Source organism: Osmerus eperlanus, chromosome 1 (genome assembly GCF_963692335.1).
Source record: "Osmerus eperlanus chromosome 1, fOsmEpe2.1, whole genome shotgun sequence".
NCBI classification, from domain to species: Eukaryota; Metazoa; Chordata; class Actinopteri; order Osmeriformes; family Osmeridae; genus Osmerus; species Osmerus eperlanus.
The window spans coordinates 16029955-16048279 of record NC_085018.1 but is presented as its reverse complement, the minus strand read 5'-3'; the positions used below and the strand labels follow the sequence as shown (position 1 = coordinate 16048279).

At 49.9% G+C, this 18325-nt stretch overlaps 1 protein-coding gene across 3 annotated transcripts in view; it reads left to right on the top strand.

The window, feature by feature from the left end:
• The window catches only part of shq1 (SHQ1, H/ACA ribonucleoprotein assembly factor), a 19097-nt gene extending 772 nt beyond the window's left edge, over nucleotides 1-18325 (top strand). For 2 of the 3 annotated variants that reach the window (XM_062463664.1, XM_062463654.1), the window contains exons 2-12: nucleotides 694-853; nucleotides 999-1063; nucleotides 1847-1975; nucleotides 2081-2244; nucleotides 2383-2495; nucleotides 2643-2740; nucleotides 6360-6517; nucleotides 7454-7507; nucleotides 9265-9388; nucleotides 11734-11854; nucleotides 17373-18325. In XM_062463664.1, coding sequence (XP_062319648.1) covers nucleotides 711-853; nucleotides 999-1063; nucleotides 1847-1975; nucleotides 2081-2244; nucleotides 2383-2495; nucleotides 2643-2740; nucleotides 6360-6517; nucleotides 7454-7507; nucleotides 9265-9388; nucleotides 11734-11854; nucleotides 17373-18072 — 1869 coding nt within the window. In that variant the 5' untranslated portion in view covers nucleotides 694-710 and the 3' untranslated portion in view covers nucleotides 18073-18325. Of the gene's footprint in view, nucleotides 1-417; nucleotides 442-693; nucleotides 854-998; nucleotides 1064-1846; nucleotides 1976-2080; nucleotides 2245-2382; nucleotides 2496-2642; nucleotides 2741-6359; nucleotides 6518-7453; nucleotides 7508-9264; nucleotides 9389-11733; nucleotides 11855-17372 lie in introns of those variants that run through there. The other variant, XM_062463675.1, reaches the window with a different exon arrangement.

Here is an 18325-nt window from a genome sequence, read left to right as displayed (position 1 = left end):
TAATGCCAGATGCCTAGCTAGTCAGCTAGCTTTAGAGCTAGCTGACAACCACCATATCTGAGCTTTCTTACGAAGCCATATACGTTTGTAATGGCATGGGCAGGTCTTTTCACTCCAATTGAAGGTTATTTACAGATGTAGATGTTTACGGGTTAAACCCAGGTGTTGTTGGAGGACAAGTTGTTGGATTAGCTAGATACTTAGCTATATTATTGTGTGGCACACAAGGCTAGCACGTGGTATGTTATGGTAATTGACAACTCATTCACCAGGTGGCAGTAGTTAGTTACTTTTAGAATAAGATCCTTCAGATTCCTCAGATGCAAATGCGCACCCCACCCCCCTCCAGAATTACCTGCCGTATGGTTGATGATCAGATTCCCGTTGCTTACGTCAATTAATTGAATAAGCCCACCCGGGTACATCAAAGCTGTGAATTCGGTTAATAGAATACTGAAGCAGTTGGATTTCGGATAAATTAGACCAAATGACCAATTTAATTCGGACACTGTTGTCGCCGGACACTGCAACTGAGGCCAAAGCAAAAGGCTGCACATACCCCGCCTGTAGCTAGAGCATTTCAGTTTTAACAAATAGATTGAACTGGCCTAAGGTAATTGAAATAATTATTCTGGTAAACTAGCCACCACTGACCTCCCCCCACTGAAGTCACTTATCTTTTGACCTTTTCAGACCATTGGCTGTTCATCATGATTACCCCAGCTTTCGAGTTGAGCCAGGATCCAGATTTCCTGAATCTGAGCATCCGTGTGCCCTACACAAGAACCACCGAGTTTGATCTCTATATTGATGGCGTTGATTTCAAGTTCTATGCCAAGCCCTATTTTCTCAGGTGAGCAGAGGATGAACAGGGCAGCATGCAATTCATTCATGTTTTCAGAAGTATTTAGCCGTCTTTAAATGCCTTTAGTGCCATTAGTTGTACTGATTCTGAAATGGTGCATTTTCCAGATTACTAAACAGGAATTTTGTTCTAGACTCACCTTACCTGGAAAAATAGTGGAGGATGGAAGAGAGAAAGGCGCATTTGACATTGATAAAGGTAAGTCTAAAGCCATTGATCACAACTCCTCAAAAGCAGACCAGTCACTATCCTATATTGATAATGATGATACACATATCACTGTATTCTGACAGTTAATTGAGTGAGAATGCTCCCTATATATTTGCAAGTCACACATACAAAATCAAGTTGTTGTACTGTTTCTCTAATGAACTCGGTAACATTTGATCTGCTTCCTATGTATTTTCATTCATAGTGGCACTTTTATTTTCATAGATTGTACTTCCTCAACTCCTCCTTATGCATTGGTTAATTGTGTGTGCATGGCAAGTGTTAACATTATAAGCACTTAAGAAGTCAAGTCTTTGATCATTGTTTAATGGGGTGACATTTCAAATGATCAGTTTAAATGATGTTTGGTTCACAAGAGACGTCTGCCTCTTAAACACAGGACTTAAACACCTCTGTCAGTGATGTTCTGTCCAACATGCTGTGGCTAAGGAAGCCAGTAACAGCTGGTGTGATAAAGCTCTGCTAATGGGTGTCCCTGTTTGCTCTTATAATTAGAAATCATTAAGATGCCTCTTTGGACCCAGTGTGTCTCGTTAGGGGCCCACAGCGAAGGCAATTAGACGAGCATGAAACATTTAAGCTAAATATGTCAAATTGAAAGTTTTACGAGGTCTTTAGAGAGCTCATGAACCTATGAAATTATCTTAGTCAAAGGATCCATTTGCATTTGATGCATTGTTTGGCTTTTATGTGCTTCTGAAGCTGAAGTATTAAAGCTTCTCTGCGTTCCTCCTTTCCGTGTGTCCCAAGGTCTGTTCACCCTCCGTGTTCCCAAGCTGAGTGCCGGGGAGCACTTTGAGGGCCTGCAGATGTTGACCAGTCTCCTGGCTCCTAAAGGCTCCCGCTCAGCCAAGCCACTGGTAGAAGACATGACCACGGGTATGCTGACAGCCATGTCCCCTAATCTAGAAGCAAGGGATGCTGGATGAAGATGAGCAATGTTTTAGTTTTGTTTCTACACCCACATTACTGGTTGCATTTCAGAAGCTTGCAGTGCGAGTATGGAAAGGAAGGAGGAAGAGGATGAAGATGATTTGGACTGGCAGGTGGAGCAGCAGGTGTTCATGGAGTGCTCTGAGGAGCAGCTTCGTAGCCTCCAGAGATACGGGTTTGGGAATCAGAGGTCAGGGGTCTTCACCAGACTGGAGGTAGGCTCCCAGAACTGGCAGAACTCAACATGTTCAGTCCCTCTGTTCGCTGGATGGCAAACTTCATTGTGTTCACCGAAACGATCTATGTAATTGGTTGACAAAAGTCTCATTGAGATTGTGATATTGTCCAATCAGGAGGAGCTGAGTGATGTGATTGACGTGAAGAACCCTGATGGCACCACAGCAGCAGAGAGGAGACAAATGAGGCTGGATGCAGAGACCACCATCTTCTGCCATGACCATTACCTGTGAGTACTGCACTCGTTCACGCTGATGCCATACATCAGCAATCTCGATTCTATAATTCTAAACTGTTGCCGATGAATAAGTCTACTTTCCCTCAGTTTTGATGCATTGAAAACACTTGAATCGGAAACCGGTGTTTGTTCCTGCAGAGCTGACCTGTTTGAAGACGAGCAGATTCAGAGTCTGTTGAAGTTCTCCCCGTGGTGGTCTCAGCTGAGCCCAGACTCCACCCAGGAGGGAGGAACAGGTGAGCAAGACTGATCTACCCTCCCACTCAGCACACACCCCTTGGAAGAGCCATTTTCATTTGTTGTGGGTGTAGGACACAAATTGTCCACTGATGTCACTAGTGTGCTTTTGAGTGATGTCTATTTAGGTAGGAACCTTTCAACATGTAACAAGGGGTGCTGTTAATGGGAGGAGCACAAATAGTTTTGATCGCATCAAATCGCTACACCGCAACGCTCAGGGGGATGTGTAAATGTTTGTTGATGGAGCTTAATGGACACATGGATTGTTGCACGCTCATTTGAAGAACATTGTGATCAATAAATGGCCATCAGAACGCAAAGATGACTATTGAAGTCTGATTTCAACAGTAGGCTACAAAGCGATGTAAGGTAGAAGTGTGTCAGCTAGCTTACTATCCATAGACTGTTTGTTTCAAGTCCGTCTAGCAGCCCCTCAGTGGCTTTAAGTTTTTAGGCTTAGCCACTACACCGCTAACATCACCACCTTACTGAAAAACCTTCATCATAGATTACAAGATGTATGGTGTAAAGGGATGTATATTATGTGTTCTGTGACAGTTTTCAAATGACGGTTGTAAATATACTTGTTTGCATCATTCTGGATTGGTTGCCTTGTTTAGAGAGGGAGAATGTCTTGCAAAGCAGTGTTTGTACATGCTGGTCTCGGATCAGTGACGTATGACTTGGATCAGGATCAGAATCAGCTGTGTTATTACAGATTCAGTGGTGCCTTTCGGCTAGTTGGCCTTTTTTCATAGTCTTTACAGACCCGATGGTCTCTCTCTGTGTCCTCTCCCCATCACACACACACACACACAAATGCACACGTTCTTTTCTCTCTCTTGTCTATGACATCTGGAATCAATGGTTCATGTAAGAGCCAGGATCCACGGCTTGCTGGCCCTCGCCCTCAGGTTTATCTCTGGCTCTCAGATGACAGCAGTAAGGGTTTATGGAGCCTCACTGCTGCAAGACACTGCGCCGTCGTGCCATGCTGCTCTCCTAAGCCTGCTAATTCCAACACCTCCAGCGAGCCATATGGCTCATGGCCAGAGCTTATGTTATTGCAGGATGCCGGTACACTCAGGAGTGGATTTAGATTAAACGGATAGCATTATCACACAAGTTCTCACCGGTTGAGATGTCCCTCAGAACCCCCTCCCCCAACACACACACACACACACACACTGATGAGCAGCTGTCTGTCAGGGCTCACGAGTGATACACAGTGCATTGGTAGGTCTGACTGTGTAGAGCCCACTGCAGGACCTGAAGCCGATCCCCTCCCCCGCTCTGCGTTCTAAGGTAGAGCTATGTCGAGAGGGCAGACTCAGAAAAATGGGCCATATTAAACTTAATGGGTTGACTGACAGGTCGAATCCCATCAGGCTCCCCTGGCTTGGGAGAACAGTGTTTGTCAGCAAATGGTAGATTTTGACGGAGAAACTCGGTTGCCTTGCATATCATTCAGAGAATGTTTGCTCTTGTATATTAAGCGGTAGCTTTATTCTTCCGCTTTGAAATCCAAGCCTTCCTCAGCCTCTCTCCCCCCCTTCCTCTGGTTAGACTGAAGTAGCTGGATGTCAGCTGACAGATGGATGGATACACAAGTGCTAATGAAGGAGAAACTCCACCTTTTGTGTCCCTTTCCCTCCCATTTCGAGGCCAGAGCACTGACAGGCTGCAGCTGGCTACTGGGGCACCACACACACACACACGCTCAAACACACACACTCCCAACCAGGCCTGAGTGAAGCTGACAGCTGTTTCTGAACCTGCTGCAGTTTGCTCTGGCTGATTTGACATGTCAGTGGCAGTCTGTGATGTTGACTAAATACCAGCTTGCACAAGACGTCCTTCGCTTTGGGTATTCATTTTCAGGGTTGTTTTATCTTGAGCCTTGTAAACATATTAACCTGAAGCGTTTCCTCTGCCTATCAAGTGTTCTATTCAAGGCTGTGTTCCAACCCTCTCTCCATGACTGGAGATCCTCCCTTGCCTCCTACACGGTGGGAGTGGGCATATTTACTCCATGTCAACGGCACCATCTGGACCAGGGGAGAGCTCAAACTGGAGGAATTAGGTCAAATATTAATCTTCATGCACCTGACCTCTACACCAACATTTCTCTCCCAGTCTAGAATGGCTAGATGGAAAATGTGGTGATATTTTAAGTATCAATGGATTGTCTTGTATTTTAACATAATAACAGAGTGTCGAGCATTTTGGGAGTTGCGTTATCAAATTTGACATCGTAAAATTCAGACAGAGCATATGAAAGAAACCTTGGGGGGAGCAATTCGGTGAGGTATCCCTTCCTTCAGAAACTGTTGGTGATACAGTAAGCTCCAGACCAAGTCTGAATTCAAATGCAGTGAGAAATAAAGACTGAAGTACAAAATAAAACAATCCAATGGTGAAACACAGATATTCTGAGTTCTGAATTAATAGAGCACTGCAGCACTCGCTTTGCATTGGCGTTTGGGCAGTGGTCAGCTACAGGGCTGTAAAGCACAGGATCAGCATAACACCCCAGGATGGTCATGTAGGAACCAGTAGAGAAGGGAAATGTAGAGAATGAGTTACAGTGAGGGTGAGCTCCCCACCGGCAAAGTGTGAACTAGTTCCGTCGTAAGACTGAATAAAAAGAAAAATACTTGAATGCAGCCTTAAACACTGTAATTCATGTCCTGAGCGGTAGAGGGTATGTAAAGATGCATGGGCAGCAGGAACCGGCTTCAAATGCTTGTATACAGCCTTGCTGCGTGTGTGACACAGTACTCGGCACGATGGAAGATGCACTGATGGAGCAGCTTATGAGGCCTCAGTCTTTCTTGTGGATGGGCGTTTTTCCTTCAGCTGACTTGATGAATGTGTGATAGTGAGAACACCGACCTAATGAAGACACAAAGGAACTGGTGTGCCAGCCCTATAGTATCGCTCCCCCCCTCAGTCTCTAATGGCCCAGGGCTGTGTGTTGGAGCTTTCCTCTGAGGGAGGCAGCTGGATGTGGGCCAGCAAGGGTGCTATGTTTCCCCCGAGCAGCCTGCCAATTCTCCCAATGGGAACCAGGGTCCTGTAGACATTGTGTGTGTGCTTGTGGGTGTGTTCGTGCTTTGTGTGTGTGTGTGTGTGTGTGTTTTCTGCTTGGCTGCTGCAGCTGCAAGCCACTGGGATTCAGGTATCGTCTGCAGGGATCCAAGCCCTGACGTAATGCATCAGGAATCTAGTTCCCAGTAGAGCCAAGATCCCAGTGCAGCCAAGAGGATCATTTGAAACTGCTGTGGTGTGTGTGTGTACTTACACGCTGCAGCCTACACATCAGGCTCTCAGTATCCAGGCTGCCCCCACCATCCCACCTGCCCCCCCCCCCCCCCCCCCCCCACCATCCCCAGAGACACAGAGGAGGATTGCTTACAGCTGTTCCATAAGCTGTGTAAAAAAAGTGCTGACTTGAGTCTGGTCTGAAAGCCGTCCGGTGTGACTTTCACCACTGAAAGATGCAGGCGACACCAGCGACTCGTGCCTCTCCTCTGCCAGACATAAAACCACTGAGGCGGAGGGCTTTGGCTTCAGGTCCGGCTCGTTCTCTGACAGAGCTGTTGTCTCTCCCAGCCGTGTCCTTCACCGACGACGACAAGCAGCAGCTGAGGAGGTTCACCAACCGCTCGTTCCTCCTGGAGAGGAGGGCCCGCCAGCAGGTGTGGCTGGGCCTGGTGGACGTCCTGCTGGCCTACTCCTACGAGGTCCGCACCACCGAGGGGGAGCCCACGGTGAGTCGGCGCGCATCTACACGCTCCACACCTCCTGGTGCTCGTTTGTTTGGTCTAGGAAGGGATCAAGCGCAGCGATCCACGTGAGCACTTGGGTCCATGGAAGTGGGCCAGATTTCGCCATACAGGCACATTTTTTTCCCTGGCAGGTTGATGGCAAATTTTAACATTCAACGAAAATGTACAAGAGCACATGCACAGGTAAATTGTAAAACGATGACATAACCACGACTGCATGTTTGATTGTCTATTTAACCACTGTTTTTGTAGAAGGAGTTCAGCGATGGGATACTCCTTTTGTTCTGTGGGTATAGTATTCCATGTATGTGCTGCTCGATGGGAAAAGGCTGACTGCCCAAAGTTGCTTTTTCTATCTGGTCTTTTACAACTCCCTCCCCTTCAGATGAGCCCCTCCAGCACTCCATCAGTCAGAATCTTAACACAGGATTTGGGAGCGGGGTCATCTAGAGGTCTGTGGTTCTCCTGTCTACCCTCCTCTGTGACACTTCAGCAGATACTTTGCTGAGCTGTGGCATATTAGGAGATATTAAAGGCCACAGTACAGTAGTCCTGAGATGTAGTAGTTTCGCACTCTACAATATTTAAAATGGCAGATGTGGAACTTGTTGTGAAAGGCCTGCAGCCCAACATGCACATCCCCGGGACCTGTGAAGCGTCCTCTGTGAACAGGGCTAACACCATGGGGGTAGTTACCCTCCGACAGCCTTTGTTTCCACACGTTCTCTCTGCTTCGCTGGCCACCTGTAATAGACACCAGGGAGCGAGGGCTGAGTGCACCGGAATCTGATGTTCATTTCCTTTTCTTTGTACGTGTGTCTAAGTAAGGATGGAGTCCTGCCTCTGCAGTGTGCTTCACTCCTGGCTTTGCTGCAACGGGAGTCCGCTGGCTGAATGTCTGTGGTCCTCTTCCTGCAGGTGGAATCAGCCTGGACCATCCGCAAACTCAGTGGGACGCTCTGCTGGCTTGAGGTAAGAAAGCAGCTCTGTGAACGGCGATGTCAGAAGGTTCAGGAAATGGGTCTTATCAGGAGTGTGGTTATGGTGGACTGATAGTGGACTGATCCAGGCCATTGGAGCTTCCTCAAAGCCACTGGACTTGCGTCATCTTTCTGTGATGTCACTGATGCAGGCACGTCGTATCCAGGCAGACACTTGCTGAGAACCTGTACACCAGCCTATTTGTAGCTCCCTCTATGTTTCAGTTTGTTGTTACTGGGTTGAAAGGGCATGTTAAATAGACATCGGGGGTGGCGCAGATGTAAATGTTTTCACTTTAGAAGAGTGTAATAAACAGAATTCCGTTTTTTATTGCCTCATAATTGAGGCTGTTTTTCCCTGTTCATCCACACTATGAGAGTGAGGACAGAACCGGAGCCCAGAGGCTACAGCTGAACCAGGTATTCACTCCCAGCTGATGGGCAGAACAGCGCTCTGTGATGGGCAGAACAGCGCTCTGTGATGGGCAGAACAGCGCTCTGTGATGGGCAGAACAGCGCTCTGTGATGGGCAGAACAGCGCTCTGTGATGGGCAGAACAGCGCTCTGTGATGGGCAGAACAGCGCTCTGTGATGGGCAGAACAGCGCTCTGTGATGGGCAGAACAGCGCTCTGTGATGGGCAGAACAGCGCTCTGTGATGGGCAGAACAGCGCTCTGTGATGGGCAGAACAGCGCTCTGTGATGGGCAGAACAGCGCTCTGTGATGGGCGTCTGTTCACCAACCGCCACTACTGGTCCGCTACCTCACTATTGCACGCGTTTGTGTGTGTGTGAGAGACGGAGAGTTTTGTGAGTGTCGAAGAGTGTCGGCTCTAGACGAGGGAGTTGGGTGTGTGTCCGCGGCTCGTCTTACACTCTGGGATGCTCCAGCCCTTAATCCCTCTCATTCTAGCTGTGAACCTGACAATGAGGCCCGGTAATCGGATGCCTCGGCCAGAGTGAGAGAGGTAGCAGTTTGCCCATAATGGTGATAATGGAGGAGGTGGTAATGACATCCTCCAGCTGCCTGAAAGCTGCCGTCACTCAGCAGAGCTGCCGGCTCACACTGATGGACCTCGCGTTCAGACTCTCTCTCTCTCTCTCTCTCTCTCTCTGTCTCTCTGTCTCTCTGTCTCTCTGTCTCTCTGTCTCTCTGTCTCTCTGTCTCTCTGTCTCTCTGTCTCTCTCTCTCTCTCTCTCTGTCTCTCTTCCCCGCTCTCCGTCTCTCCCCTTCCCTCCTCGTACCTTATTTCCCTCCATTAGCTGGCTGATTACCTATCTAAACAACGCTGTCTGTGTGCGTGAGTGAGAGTTCCCCTCCAGGAGCAGGCTCACGTAGACCCTCCAGCCCTCAGGGAGCGGAGGATCCCTCATGACTCCCGCGTTCGCAGAGAAGGAAAGGGGGGGGGGGAGAAAAGTGTCTCCCTCTGGTCGCATGTCCACTGGAGCAGAGAGAAGCTCTGGTGAACCCAGTGATTAAAGACCACCAACAATTAAGGCGTGGCAGCCGAGGTGTTTAAGAGTTCCTCGCTTCTCCCCCCTCCTTATAAAAGAGAAGTCGTTAAGGCTAATTAGTTCGCCAATGACTGCAATTAGGAGGGGGGGGGATAGCCTCGCGTAGGCTGAGGAGAACACAGGAACACACAAGACCGCCGGCTCTTGGGTTTTTAGGCTGCGTATCTTTTTCTGTCTGTTTTTATGAATGGCCGAGGAAGAGGGGAAATCAATGTGGTTCTCTTTTGTCTTTCAGACGTACAGCTCTCTGAAGGAAGTCCTGGTGGCGTTTGGGAGGAGGGTGTTGTGTTACCCTCTCTACAGGCACTTCTCCTTGGTCTCTGCAGCCGTGCGTGACACCGCTCTGATCTTGCAGTCAGGTGAGTTCTTGTGACCTATGACCACTGGCAGCTGCCAATGACCTTGAGTAGTTTTCTTGGTGACCTCTTTGTGTGGTGCAGCCGTCCGAGCAGCGCCTGCTACGCCCACGTGTGACCTAGTCTTCCCCCCCCCCCCCCCCTCCGGGTGCCCACCCGGGCTTAATTTGAGATCATTGATTTTATTGAACCGCCTGAGCCTAACCAATGTAGGAAATCGACTTATGTTGGAAATGGAAATGAGGAGGCTTTTCTATTGCCTGCATGGAAGCTTCTGGAATGTTGCTGTCTGAATGCTTTGGAGGCTGATAGAAACCCAGGCCGACAGCTGGCACACACTGTAACGACACAAGGAGCACAGTCAGCATTCCGCATTCAGCAGGCTATGTCCCTGCTCGAAACCACGCACAGTGAGGTGTCTTCGAACCTGTTCTCTCGCACGCTGCTACTCAAGCGGAGCCCTGGCTGCTCCTGGGCAGGGAGTGTGGATGCGTTAAGAACGGCCTGTTGACTTTGAGATCTCTGGCGAGTGCACAGACTAATCTCCAAAATCAAAGCCCCGCGGCGAGATGAAGGCTCTGCAACATAAACACATTTACTGTGTGCGCTTGTCTGCGTGCGCGGGGGTGTGTGTGACATTACCCAGTCTGTGATGATTTCCACACTCGTAAATGTTGTCAAATTAAAGGCCCTTTAAGCTCCAGATGAGCATTTCCACGGCTCATAGGCTAGAGGGAGAGATGAGTTGATCAAGAGAGTGGGGGTGTCACTGCGAGGAGGGGAGACTCACTCCTCCTCCCCTCTCCCAGCCTTCACTCTCATAAATGAGAGCACGCTTCACCTGGTATAATGAATCCTCACTTTCCCCTCGCCTAGGAAAGTCTGCTGATACTGGCACAGGGCCATGTGTGCCGTCTCCGTGCTGGGAACGGCTTGCGGACTGGTGATATCTATATTATTTACAAGTCCCTCTTTTCATCCGTTTGTGCTTGCTGGGGTGGAAATAGTGGCATAGTGCTTACATCTGCATGTTGGTAATTTACAGGCGAGGGTGACTAATGTCTCTCCCTATTGACCTGTTTTGCTACAGTTACGTGGCTTGACGTAGCCCACATTTGAGGCCCTGCGATTCCTCCCAGCAGCATTTCACACTAATTCATTAGTCAGAATACGGCAAATGAAACCGTGTGTTCCCATTTGAGGCACTTCATTTGAGCGGCTGTGAAAGCAAACATTGATACGTATTAGGAAAACAAACCCATTAATGCCGGCACGCAGGTTAAGGCCTTGAAGGAAATGTTATCCAGGGTAAATATTTGAACAGGCCTCTGGCAGCGTGGCACACAGACTGGAGGGTCTCCTCCAGCTGCCTGGGCGGAGTGGCCCGAGGCAGGGCAGCCGCCATGCGGAGAGAGCAGGAGGACTGGGGGGGAGATGACCAGGGGACGGCTCGCATGTTTTGGGTCTCTACTGCGGGGACCTTCTGCAGGGGGGAAAACAAATCATCCTTTTTATAAAAAAAATAAAATGTTTTACCTTGTATTGTATTGCATTTTTGTAAAAGTGGATCTTGGACCAGTTCAGACTGGTTCAGTTGGATATGTATGGCGTGTGTCGTGCGAGTGCTCTGTCATCCCCTGGCTTTGATGGATGTCATTGGGCAGTGCCCCCAAGGCAGCTGGGCCTACCTCCGTGCCCAGAGATCGGGCCAGACTGGGCTTGTCTCCCTGGATCCCAACCAGAACCATTAGTAGCTGGCTCAACTTGTCATCAGTCTCTACAGAAGAAATAGCAGGGCTCAGTCTCCTCTGGTGGGCCCTGGGATCCAGAGGGAAGCTGCCCGGGGGGGGGGCTTGCGGCTGCGAGGGGAGGAGACGGGGGGCTTATATATTCCTCCCTCTTGGGGCCGGTCCTGGAGCTGGAAGCGGCACTCCCGACCCCATCCTCCTCCATAGGATCCCGTGCTTCAATGGGAACCAAATGTTTGTCTAAGGCTTTCCTCGGTGCAAGAGCACTGTTTGTTTTGACTGTGCTGGAATGTGTTGGCTGCTTCCCGAGCGGCCAGCCAGGAGGAGGTGGGGGGGAGCGTTCTCTCTGCTCTGTGGCTCAGACACCTCACACCAGGGGACTCCTCCTGCTCTGAGGGAGAAGTGTTGTGATGACAACTTTTTTTGGGGGGGGCGGGATCAAATGGCCCCTTTCACTCACCTTCCAGAAGATCTAGAAGACGCTAAAGCGCTCTTGGACCCGTGAGGCACTACTGCAAACAGAAGTGGCTGTCTGTAATGTTTACGCTCCATACATACAGCTGGAGTAAGAACCCTGGCCTTTTGTGTTTCTGTGTCCAGGGAAGGCCTGCGTCCTCAAATGCCTGCTGGCGATCCACAGCACCTTCCGGAAGAACGACCCGGCCTACATACTGAACGACCTCTACATGACAGACTACTGCATCTGGATCCAGAAGGTCAAGTACGTTTTTCTGCAACACACACACACACACACACCAACTCCTTCCACGGAGACCTTCATCCCCAGTAGAGGCACTTCTCAGACCAAGGTGAGGAGCTCTTCTCAGCTAAGCTCCCAGGGTGCATCACTCCAGTTGAGGAGAGGATTAGACGAGTCATTTGTCACAGCTTGAGCAGGTGAGTGGCAGAGCCATTGTGAGATGTAACCTACCTGGCTCAATTATCCCCATGTTAAAGACTCCTCTAAAGGCTTGTTGGCCTGTCTCCCTGAATCACGTTGCGTCTGAGATGGGAGAGGCAGGAGAAGGCACGCCGTCTAATCAGAGCGTGTATATCTGTGTGCATGTGTGTGCAGAAAACCTAGAATTGTTTCTTAGGTTGTCATTGTTGGGCTGATTTATTTTCCCTCAATGACAAAGCACCCGTGGCAGTCGCTCCGGTACGTACTGTACAATTACTTACACATTTCAAATGTGAGCCTTCGAGCACATTATTCAGTAATGAGCTCTGTTTTACTCTTGGATGGGGTTCAGCCAAGTGGTGTGCTCGCCTGGAAAACTGTGCGCCTGATGTTGTAGGCCCAGCGCCCAGATGCCGACACGATAAAAGGTCTGCAGGGATTTGATGAAGAATTCTGAGTGAAGTCTTAAAAAAAAAAAGAGATTTAAATCGCTCTATTTGGAGCGCTCTCTCAGTGCGTGAAGGAGAAGCAGCACTGTCAACCCACTGGAAAACTCAATCAGTCTCACCTCAGCCAGAGAGTCAAGGAGATGAAATGGCAGAAGGACACCTGAGGATGAGTGCTCCCTTCCCTCTCTTCACAGTCCCCCCCCCCCCCCCTGCCCTCCTTCTGCTCTTTGTACATCTGAGCTAAATGTTCGCCTGACCTAACATGCTGACTTGTGCTGTACCCCAGATCAATCATTAAATGGATTAGCCCGGCCTCTCTCTGCATTGACCCGGATTTCATTGTTACATTTCCATGTTCACTTTAGTCAAACACAAAGTTATTATTTTATTTTTTGTGCCCCCAACAGGCTTATTGTAGCTGTTGACAAGTTGTCGAAAGGCTGTTTCAAAGCTAGTTACTTCTCCTGTTGCTGTTGCTTCGAGGCACTTGGCAAAACGCCAGAGCATGTAGTATACTTTCCATTCTCCTGTCTGTGAAACCCATCCCCAGCCACGGCATTTTAGACATTCCAGACTTGTTCTATAACGTTGGGCCTCGTGGACTCCTTCCCTCTTTGACTTTCAAGTGTGAGATTAGAGCGAGAGTGCTCCGCGCTGCCGAGAGCTGCTCTTTGAGTTTGAGTGACCCGGAGCTGGAGCGTCTGTGGTTTGCACAGACGCAGTTCTCTTATCACGTGCCGTTTGTTGTGGCAGGCTGGTGAGGCCTGTGACAGGTTTGATGACAGATTGGAGAAGCATTGTTGTCCTCCGTGAGATATTCCCCAGTGATGGATTTGTCGTCCCTGCTAAGTGAGTCGTCCATGGGAGTTCTGTGGTGTAAGATGAGATGTAATCTATACCCGGGCCACGGCCCTGTATCTCGTCAGTCCCACCAGCAGACACGCGCACACACACACACACACCGTCAGCCCCTCATCATGGACGTGCCGTTTGATGAGTGTTTTCTGGCTGTCTGATTTATACTCCCTGCTGCACAACATGAGTCTGTGCTCTTCAAGTCTCACTGACTGCTGAGGCATCACTCTCAAATTGACTGCATTGGAAAGACTTGCCTGTGATTTAAACTTCTGGACAGGCCCTGTCGACACACACACACACACACACACACAGACAACAAGTGGCCTGTCCATCATAGGCTAAGGAGGGGAAAAGGGCTTCAGTTGATTTTTGTGAGTGCAAAGGTCTGCCCATCACTTGGACACAGCTCTCTTGTGTATATAACGTCCCCTGATTCTTATCGTCTGTCGAGCTGTCAGTTGTGAACAGACACACTGAGCAGCCTCTTAAGTCTATTAGACTCTGTTTCCCATCATCTCTTGATGCCAAGCCCTGCAGTGTTCCTGGACTGAAAAGAAACCCCACACTCCTCATTTTCTCTTGGCTCTGCTTCTCCCCACTCATCAAAAGGCTTGGAGGAAGGCCAATGTAGATTTTTGTGCAACCAGCCCAACAAAGCTGATAATATCAGTGTTGTGTTACTGTAGCGCAGCTAAAGCAGCCGGGCCTGCCTCGCTCTCCCAGCTCTGGCACACTCTCACTCCTCCCTCGTTCACCCCTGGTGTCGGTCTCCGACTCGTTAATTGGGTCAATTAAATTCCCGAGCAGAAAACCATGGCAACCTGAAAGTTTTGCGCGCGCGCTCGCTCTCGTTGTGCGTGTATAACAATGGCCACGAGGAGGGCCCTCCACAGCGGGCCTCAGCGGACAGCAGCTCCTCGCGGGGAGAACCAGCTGGATCCCCCCCCCCCCCCCCCCACCAGGCCAGGGGGTCAAGTAGAGCTGAGAGTCCAGCAGAGTCCCATGCAGCGTCCCCCGCCAAGGCCCTGTGGCCCATATCCTTGGGAGTGTGTGTGTATGTGCTGTCGCCTCGCGTCAACGCACGCAGCAGCCGACGGCTAATAAACACCCCGTCCACACAGTGGTGGTGTTTGTCCTGTTGAAGCGACACCTTCAGCGCTCCGTATCCACAGGACCCAGCACATCTGCCTCGGTCCCGTCCCGGAGCCTTTGATGCTGCAGATAGCACAGTCTGTCTGGGGGGAGGGGAGGGGGGGTTTGAGCCCTGCCACAGAGACGGGAGATCTCAGGATCCTGCTGGGCTGAACAAAGAAGGATGTGTCTCTCTGCTCCCGGGGATAAGCAGTACAGATTTCCTCTCTGCGTGAGGCCCCCGGCGTTTGTGTGTGTGTTTACGCAGAGCCCATCACACTTTCCCCAACGCTCGCATCGGCAGCACTCTAATGATGCAACCTGCAAGGCTCGCTGCCCTCCTGGAGCGGGCCACGATGACGGATAACAGCATCCCGGGGACCATTTTAGAAGCTCTTTCGTTGTCGCTGCTCATCTGTTTATTATTAGCGCTGCTTTGTTTTTTGTTTTTTTGTTTTGTTTTTTTACGCTTTGACGAGAACAGCCAAAAGTCACCCTGACTTCTTGATTGTGTTTCTTTTCTGGTGTCAGAATGGCATTTAAGTGAGTTGAACAAGAAGAGTCTTCCGGAGTGTTGGCTCGTTCACCTCAGCTGGTGGGTGCTGCAGCCACCAGGACGGCAGAGCCTGGTGCTCATGGAACATGGCAACTCTTGCATCTGAGAACGGGCCTCGACTCAACGGAAGTCGTTTAAATCTAAGCATATGTTAGACGTTTCCTGCTCTCATTAAACATGGCTTCATGAAAGTGATGTCAGTCAGTTTTTATCTTGCCTAGTACACAGACACACACACACACATCCTGTCTGTGTGTGGCAGATGGAGGCGTCTTTGTCTCGACATCGAAGTTTTCCAACCTTGAAACGCCGCCCCTCCTCAGTTAATGAAGGCGAGCCACAACAGTGGTGCAGTAATGACTGGATTGTGTACAACATTATCCCTCCCTTCGAAAGGAGCCTTTGTATTCACCACAAGCCCGCTCTCCCCCACCACAGAGCGAGGGAGGGGAGAGAAAACAAGGGCGCCTCTCCAATGCTAACTCAATAATGACTTCCCACGGGGGAAAGAGAATACGGGCCGTCTTTTTGAAGTGGCAGTGCTACAGGAGGGTCTCTCTCTCCTGCCAGCCAGCCTTCTCCTGGAAGCCGCACAGGCCTTCACAGACCTGACGACCACTGATATATATATACGCCATTCCATATGCTCCACACCAGAGGAGGTGGGACGCCCCCCCCCCCCCCCCCCCCACCCCATGTCTAGCCTCACATCCTACAGGGGAATGTGCTCCCCCAGTATAGCCATGTCTTAGTGTTGGAGCGGTTCTTCCCATTGGGTGTTTATGGGGCATTGGGGAAGGGTTCACACGGCGCGTTTCTCCCAATCCCCCCCTTACCCCCCCACATGTTTCTCCGGTTGAGCTTCTCTACACAATCTGTTTACCCAGTCCCTCCCGAGCTCCTAAATGACATCACATGGCTGCATGCTGACTGTAAGCGCTCTCCTCCTGGGAGCGGGAGCTCATTAGGGCTCTTCAGTAACAAGGAGCCATCTTGGGGCACAGCGGTGGGTTAATTGGGCCAGCGAGGACGGCGGCAGCTCTTGTGTTGCAGAGTGTGAGGGGCTGAATGGCTGGAGGGGAGCGCAGCTCCGCAACCTTTATCCCCCTCCCCCCCCCCCCCCCCCCCTGAATGGACACGGCTGGAGCCGCGTGGGAGGCTGACCCACAGGGGTCAGCTGGTAGTCTCCATGGCGATAAGAGTTGCATGCCCGCTTTGACTGCACTGGGTAAGAATAGCAGCCACTTGAGTTTGGAAACATCCTTGGCAGCATGAATATTGCATGGGCAGGAGCACACTGGTAGCACCATGGAGCAGAAGGATGGTGGAGGAAATTCATTAGTGAGAGAACTTGTTCTGGAAGAATGCCCTTGTCTTTAAGTGTCCTGTTGGAGTTGGAAATGCATTGTTAATGCACTTTTTTTATGAATATGTTCTCTTCGAACATTTCTCTACTGTATTCAAATGATACAGCTGGTTTGGTTTATTATTTAATTATTCGGTTCTGTTTCTCCACTGTTTGCTGCTGTCATTTGTGTTGCCTCGTTTTGTTACTTGAATGTTATTCATTTATATGCAGTTAAAGTTTTACAGCTGAGGAGAGTAAAAATGTAATGTTGAGTTTCAATGTGCTTTGTTAACAGCCCAATGTCTTTCTTTTTAAATAATAATTTTTAAAAAATGTGTTGGCGTTTCCAACACGGCAAGACCAAGATGTTAAGCCTGCCTTCAAATCCAGTCAGATACGAGGCTAACCAATTCCACAGAGCGCAGACTTCAGTCTTCTGTAGCCAGAGAACAACACTAGATCCATTCCAGCTGGAGCCCTAACTATGGTGTCAGCCTGACTGTGTGTGTGCTTGTGTGCGCACGCCCGCTTGCGCGTGTGAACCAGGGAGAGAGAGTGGGTGGGGGTTGCTGTATCTCTGTAATTTCCCCCAGTCTCTTATCACCTCCTGCAGGGAGAGCTGCAGATGGAGAGGAGAAGGGCAGACCTGCTTATCGGCACCCCTCATCTTATCTCCATTATTTAACAGCATTTCCATATTTCATTGAGCTTGTGCTTCCGCGAATCGGTGTCTACTTAGCATTTGGATAAGAATGGGATTTGGGTGATGGATATTAGATTTGTAGATGGCTATCTTGTTGCTGGATCCTTACCCCGCAATATACAGTCAGTCAGTATAGTATCCATATCTTGGTACAGTGCAGATGAAATGATATGAGATGGCTTATCCTTTCTGGTTGTATGAATAGTTAAACAGGAGAAACAGCTCGATCTCAGATGTACTTATCTCTCTCTCTCCTCCCTCCTCATTTCTCTCTCGCCCGCTCTGCATCTCAGGTCCGCCAAGGTGACGGCTCTGGCAGATCCCTTACAGAGCATCTCCCTGGGGAAGCATGACCTGGAGCTGGAGCTGGAGGTGCTGGAGGTGGCTGCAGGGCTGGTGGAGGAGGAGGAGAAGGGAGGAGGATCCGGGGGGGCTCCTCACTCCCCTGGCGGAGAGGAGCCCGATAGCGACGACACCGACTCGTCCGAAGAGAGTGAAGACAACTCTGTAGAACAGAACTGTCCACCCAGAGCAGAGAGAGGAGGAGGAGGAGGAGGAGGAGGAGGAGGAGGGACGGCAGAGGACAGCCCCCTCCAACCCTGGCCCCTGCCTGACTCCCCTGCCCTCCCTGCTCCCGCCCTCTCTCTCATCCCCTCAGCACTGAGGAAACCCAACGGCCCCCCCTCCTCCTCCACTGCAGCCCCAGCCAGGGACGACTCGTCCAGCCCGCTGATCCAGGAGCTGGGGCTGATGATGGGGGAGGGGCTGTGTATCTCCCTGGCACAGGCCCAGTCTGGAGAGAGGCATTCTAGCAGCAGCAGCAGCACACGGGCCCAGCGAGGTGGAGGGGGTTCTCAGCCCTCTGCTGCAGCACAGCGAGGGGAGGTGTCAGCCACACCAACACTGCTCGAGCCTTGTCCTCGCACAAACCCGCTACTCATCGTCAACACAGACGACAGTGACGATATTGATGAGGATGATATTATCAGTTAGATTTTGATGGGTTATGCAACAGAACTTTCCAAATTTGCCACCTCATTCTAATTATGTTGGGTGATTTTGGTTCCAGAAGGAGGACATTATATGTGAACTAGAATAATGTTGTATTTTCATAGTTTGATTATAATTATAAGTGTGTTTAGTTTAGTGACAAAGTAACTTAATTGTATACCATGTTTTTTTTTATGTTACAAGGCAATACAAATTAGCTTTATTACTGAATAAATGCTTGTTTTTTTTAGGTTAA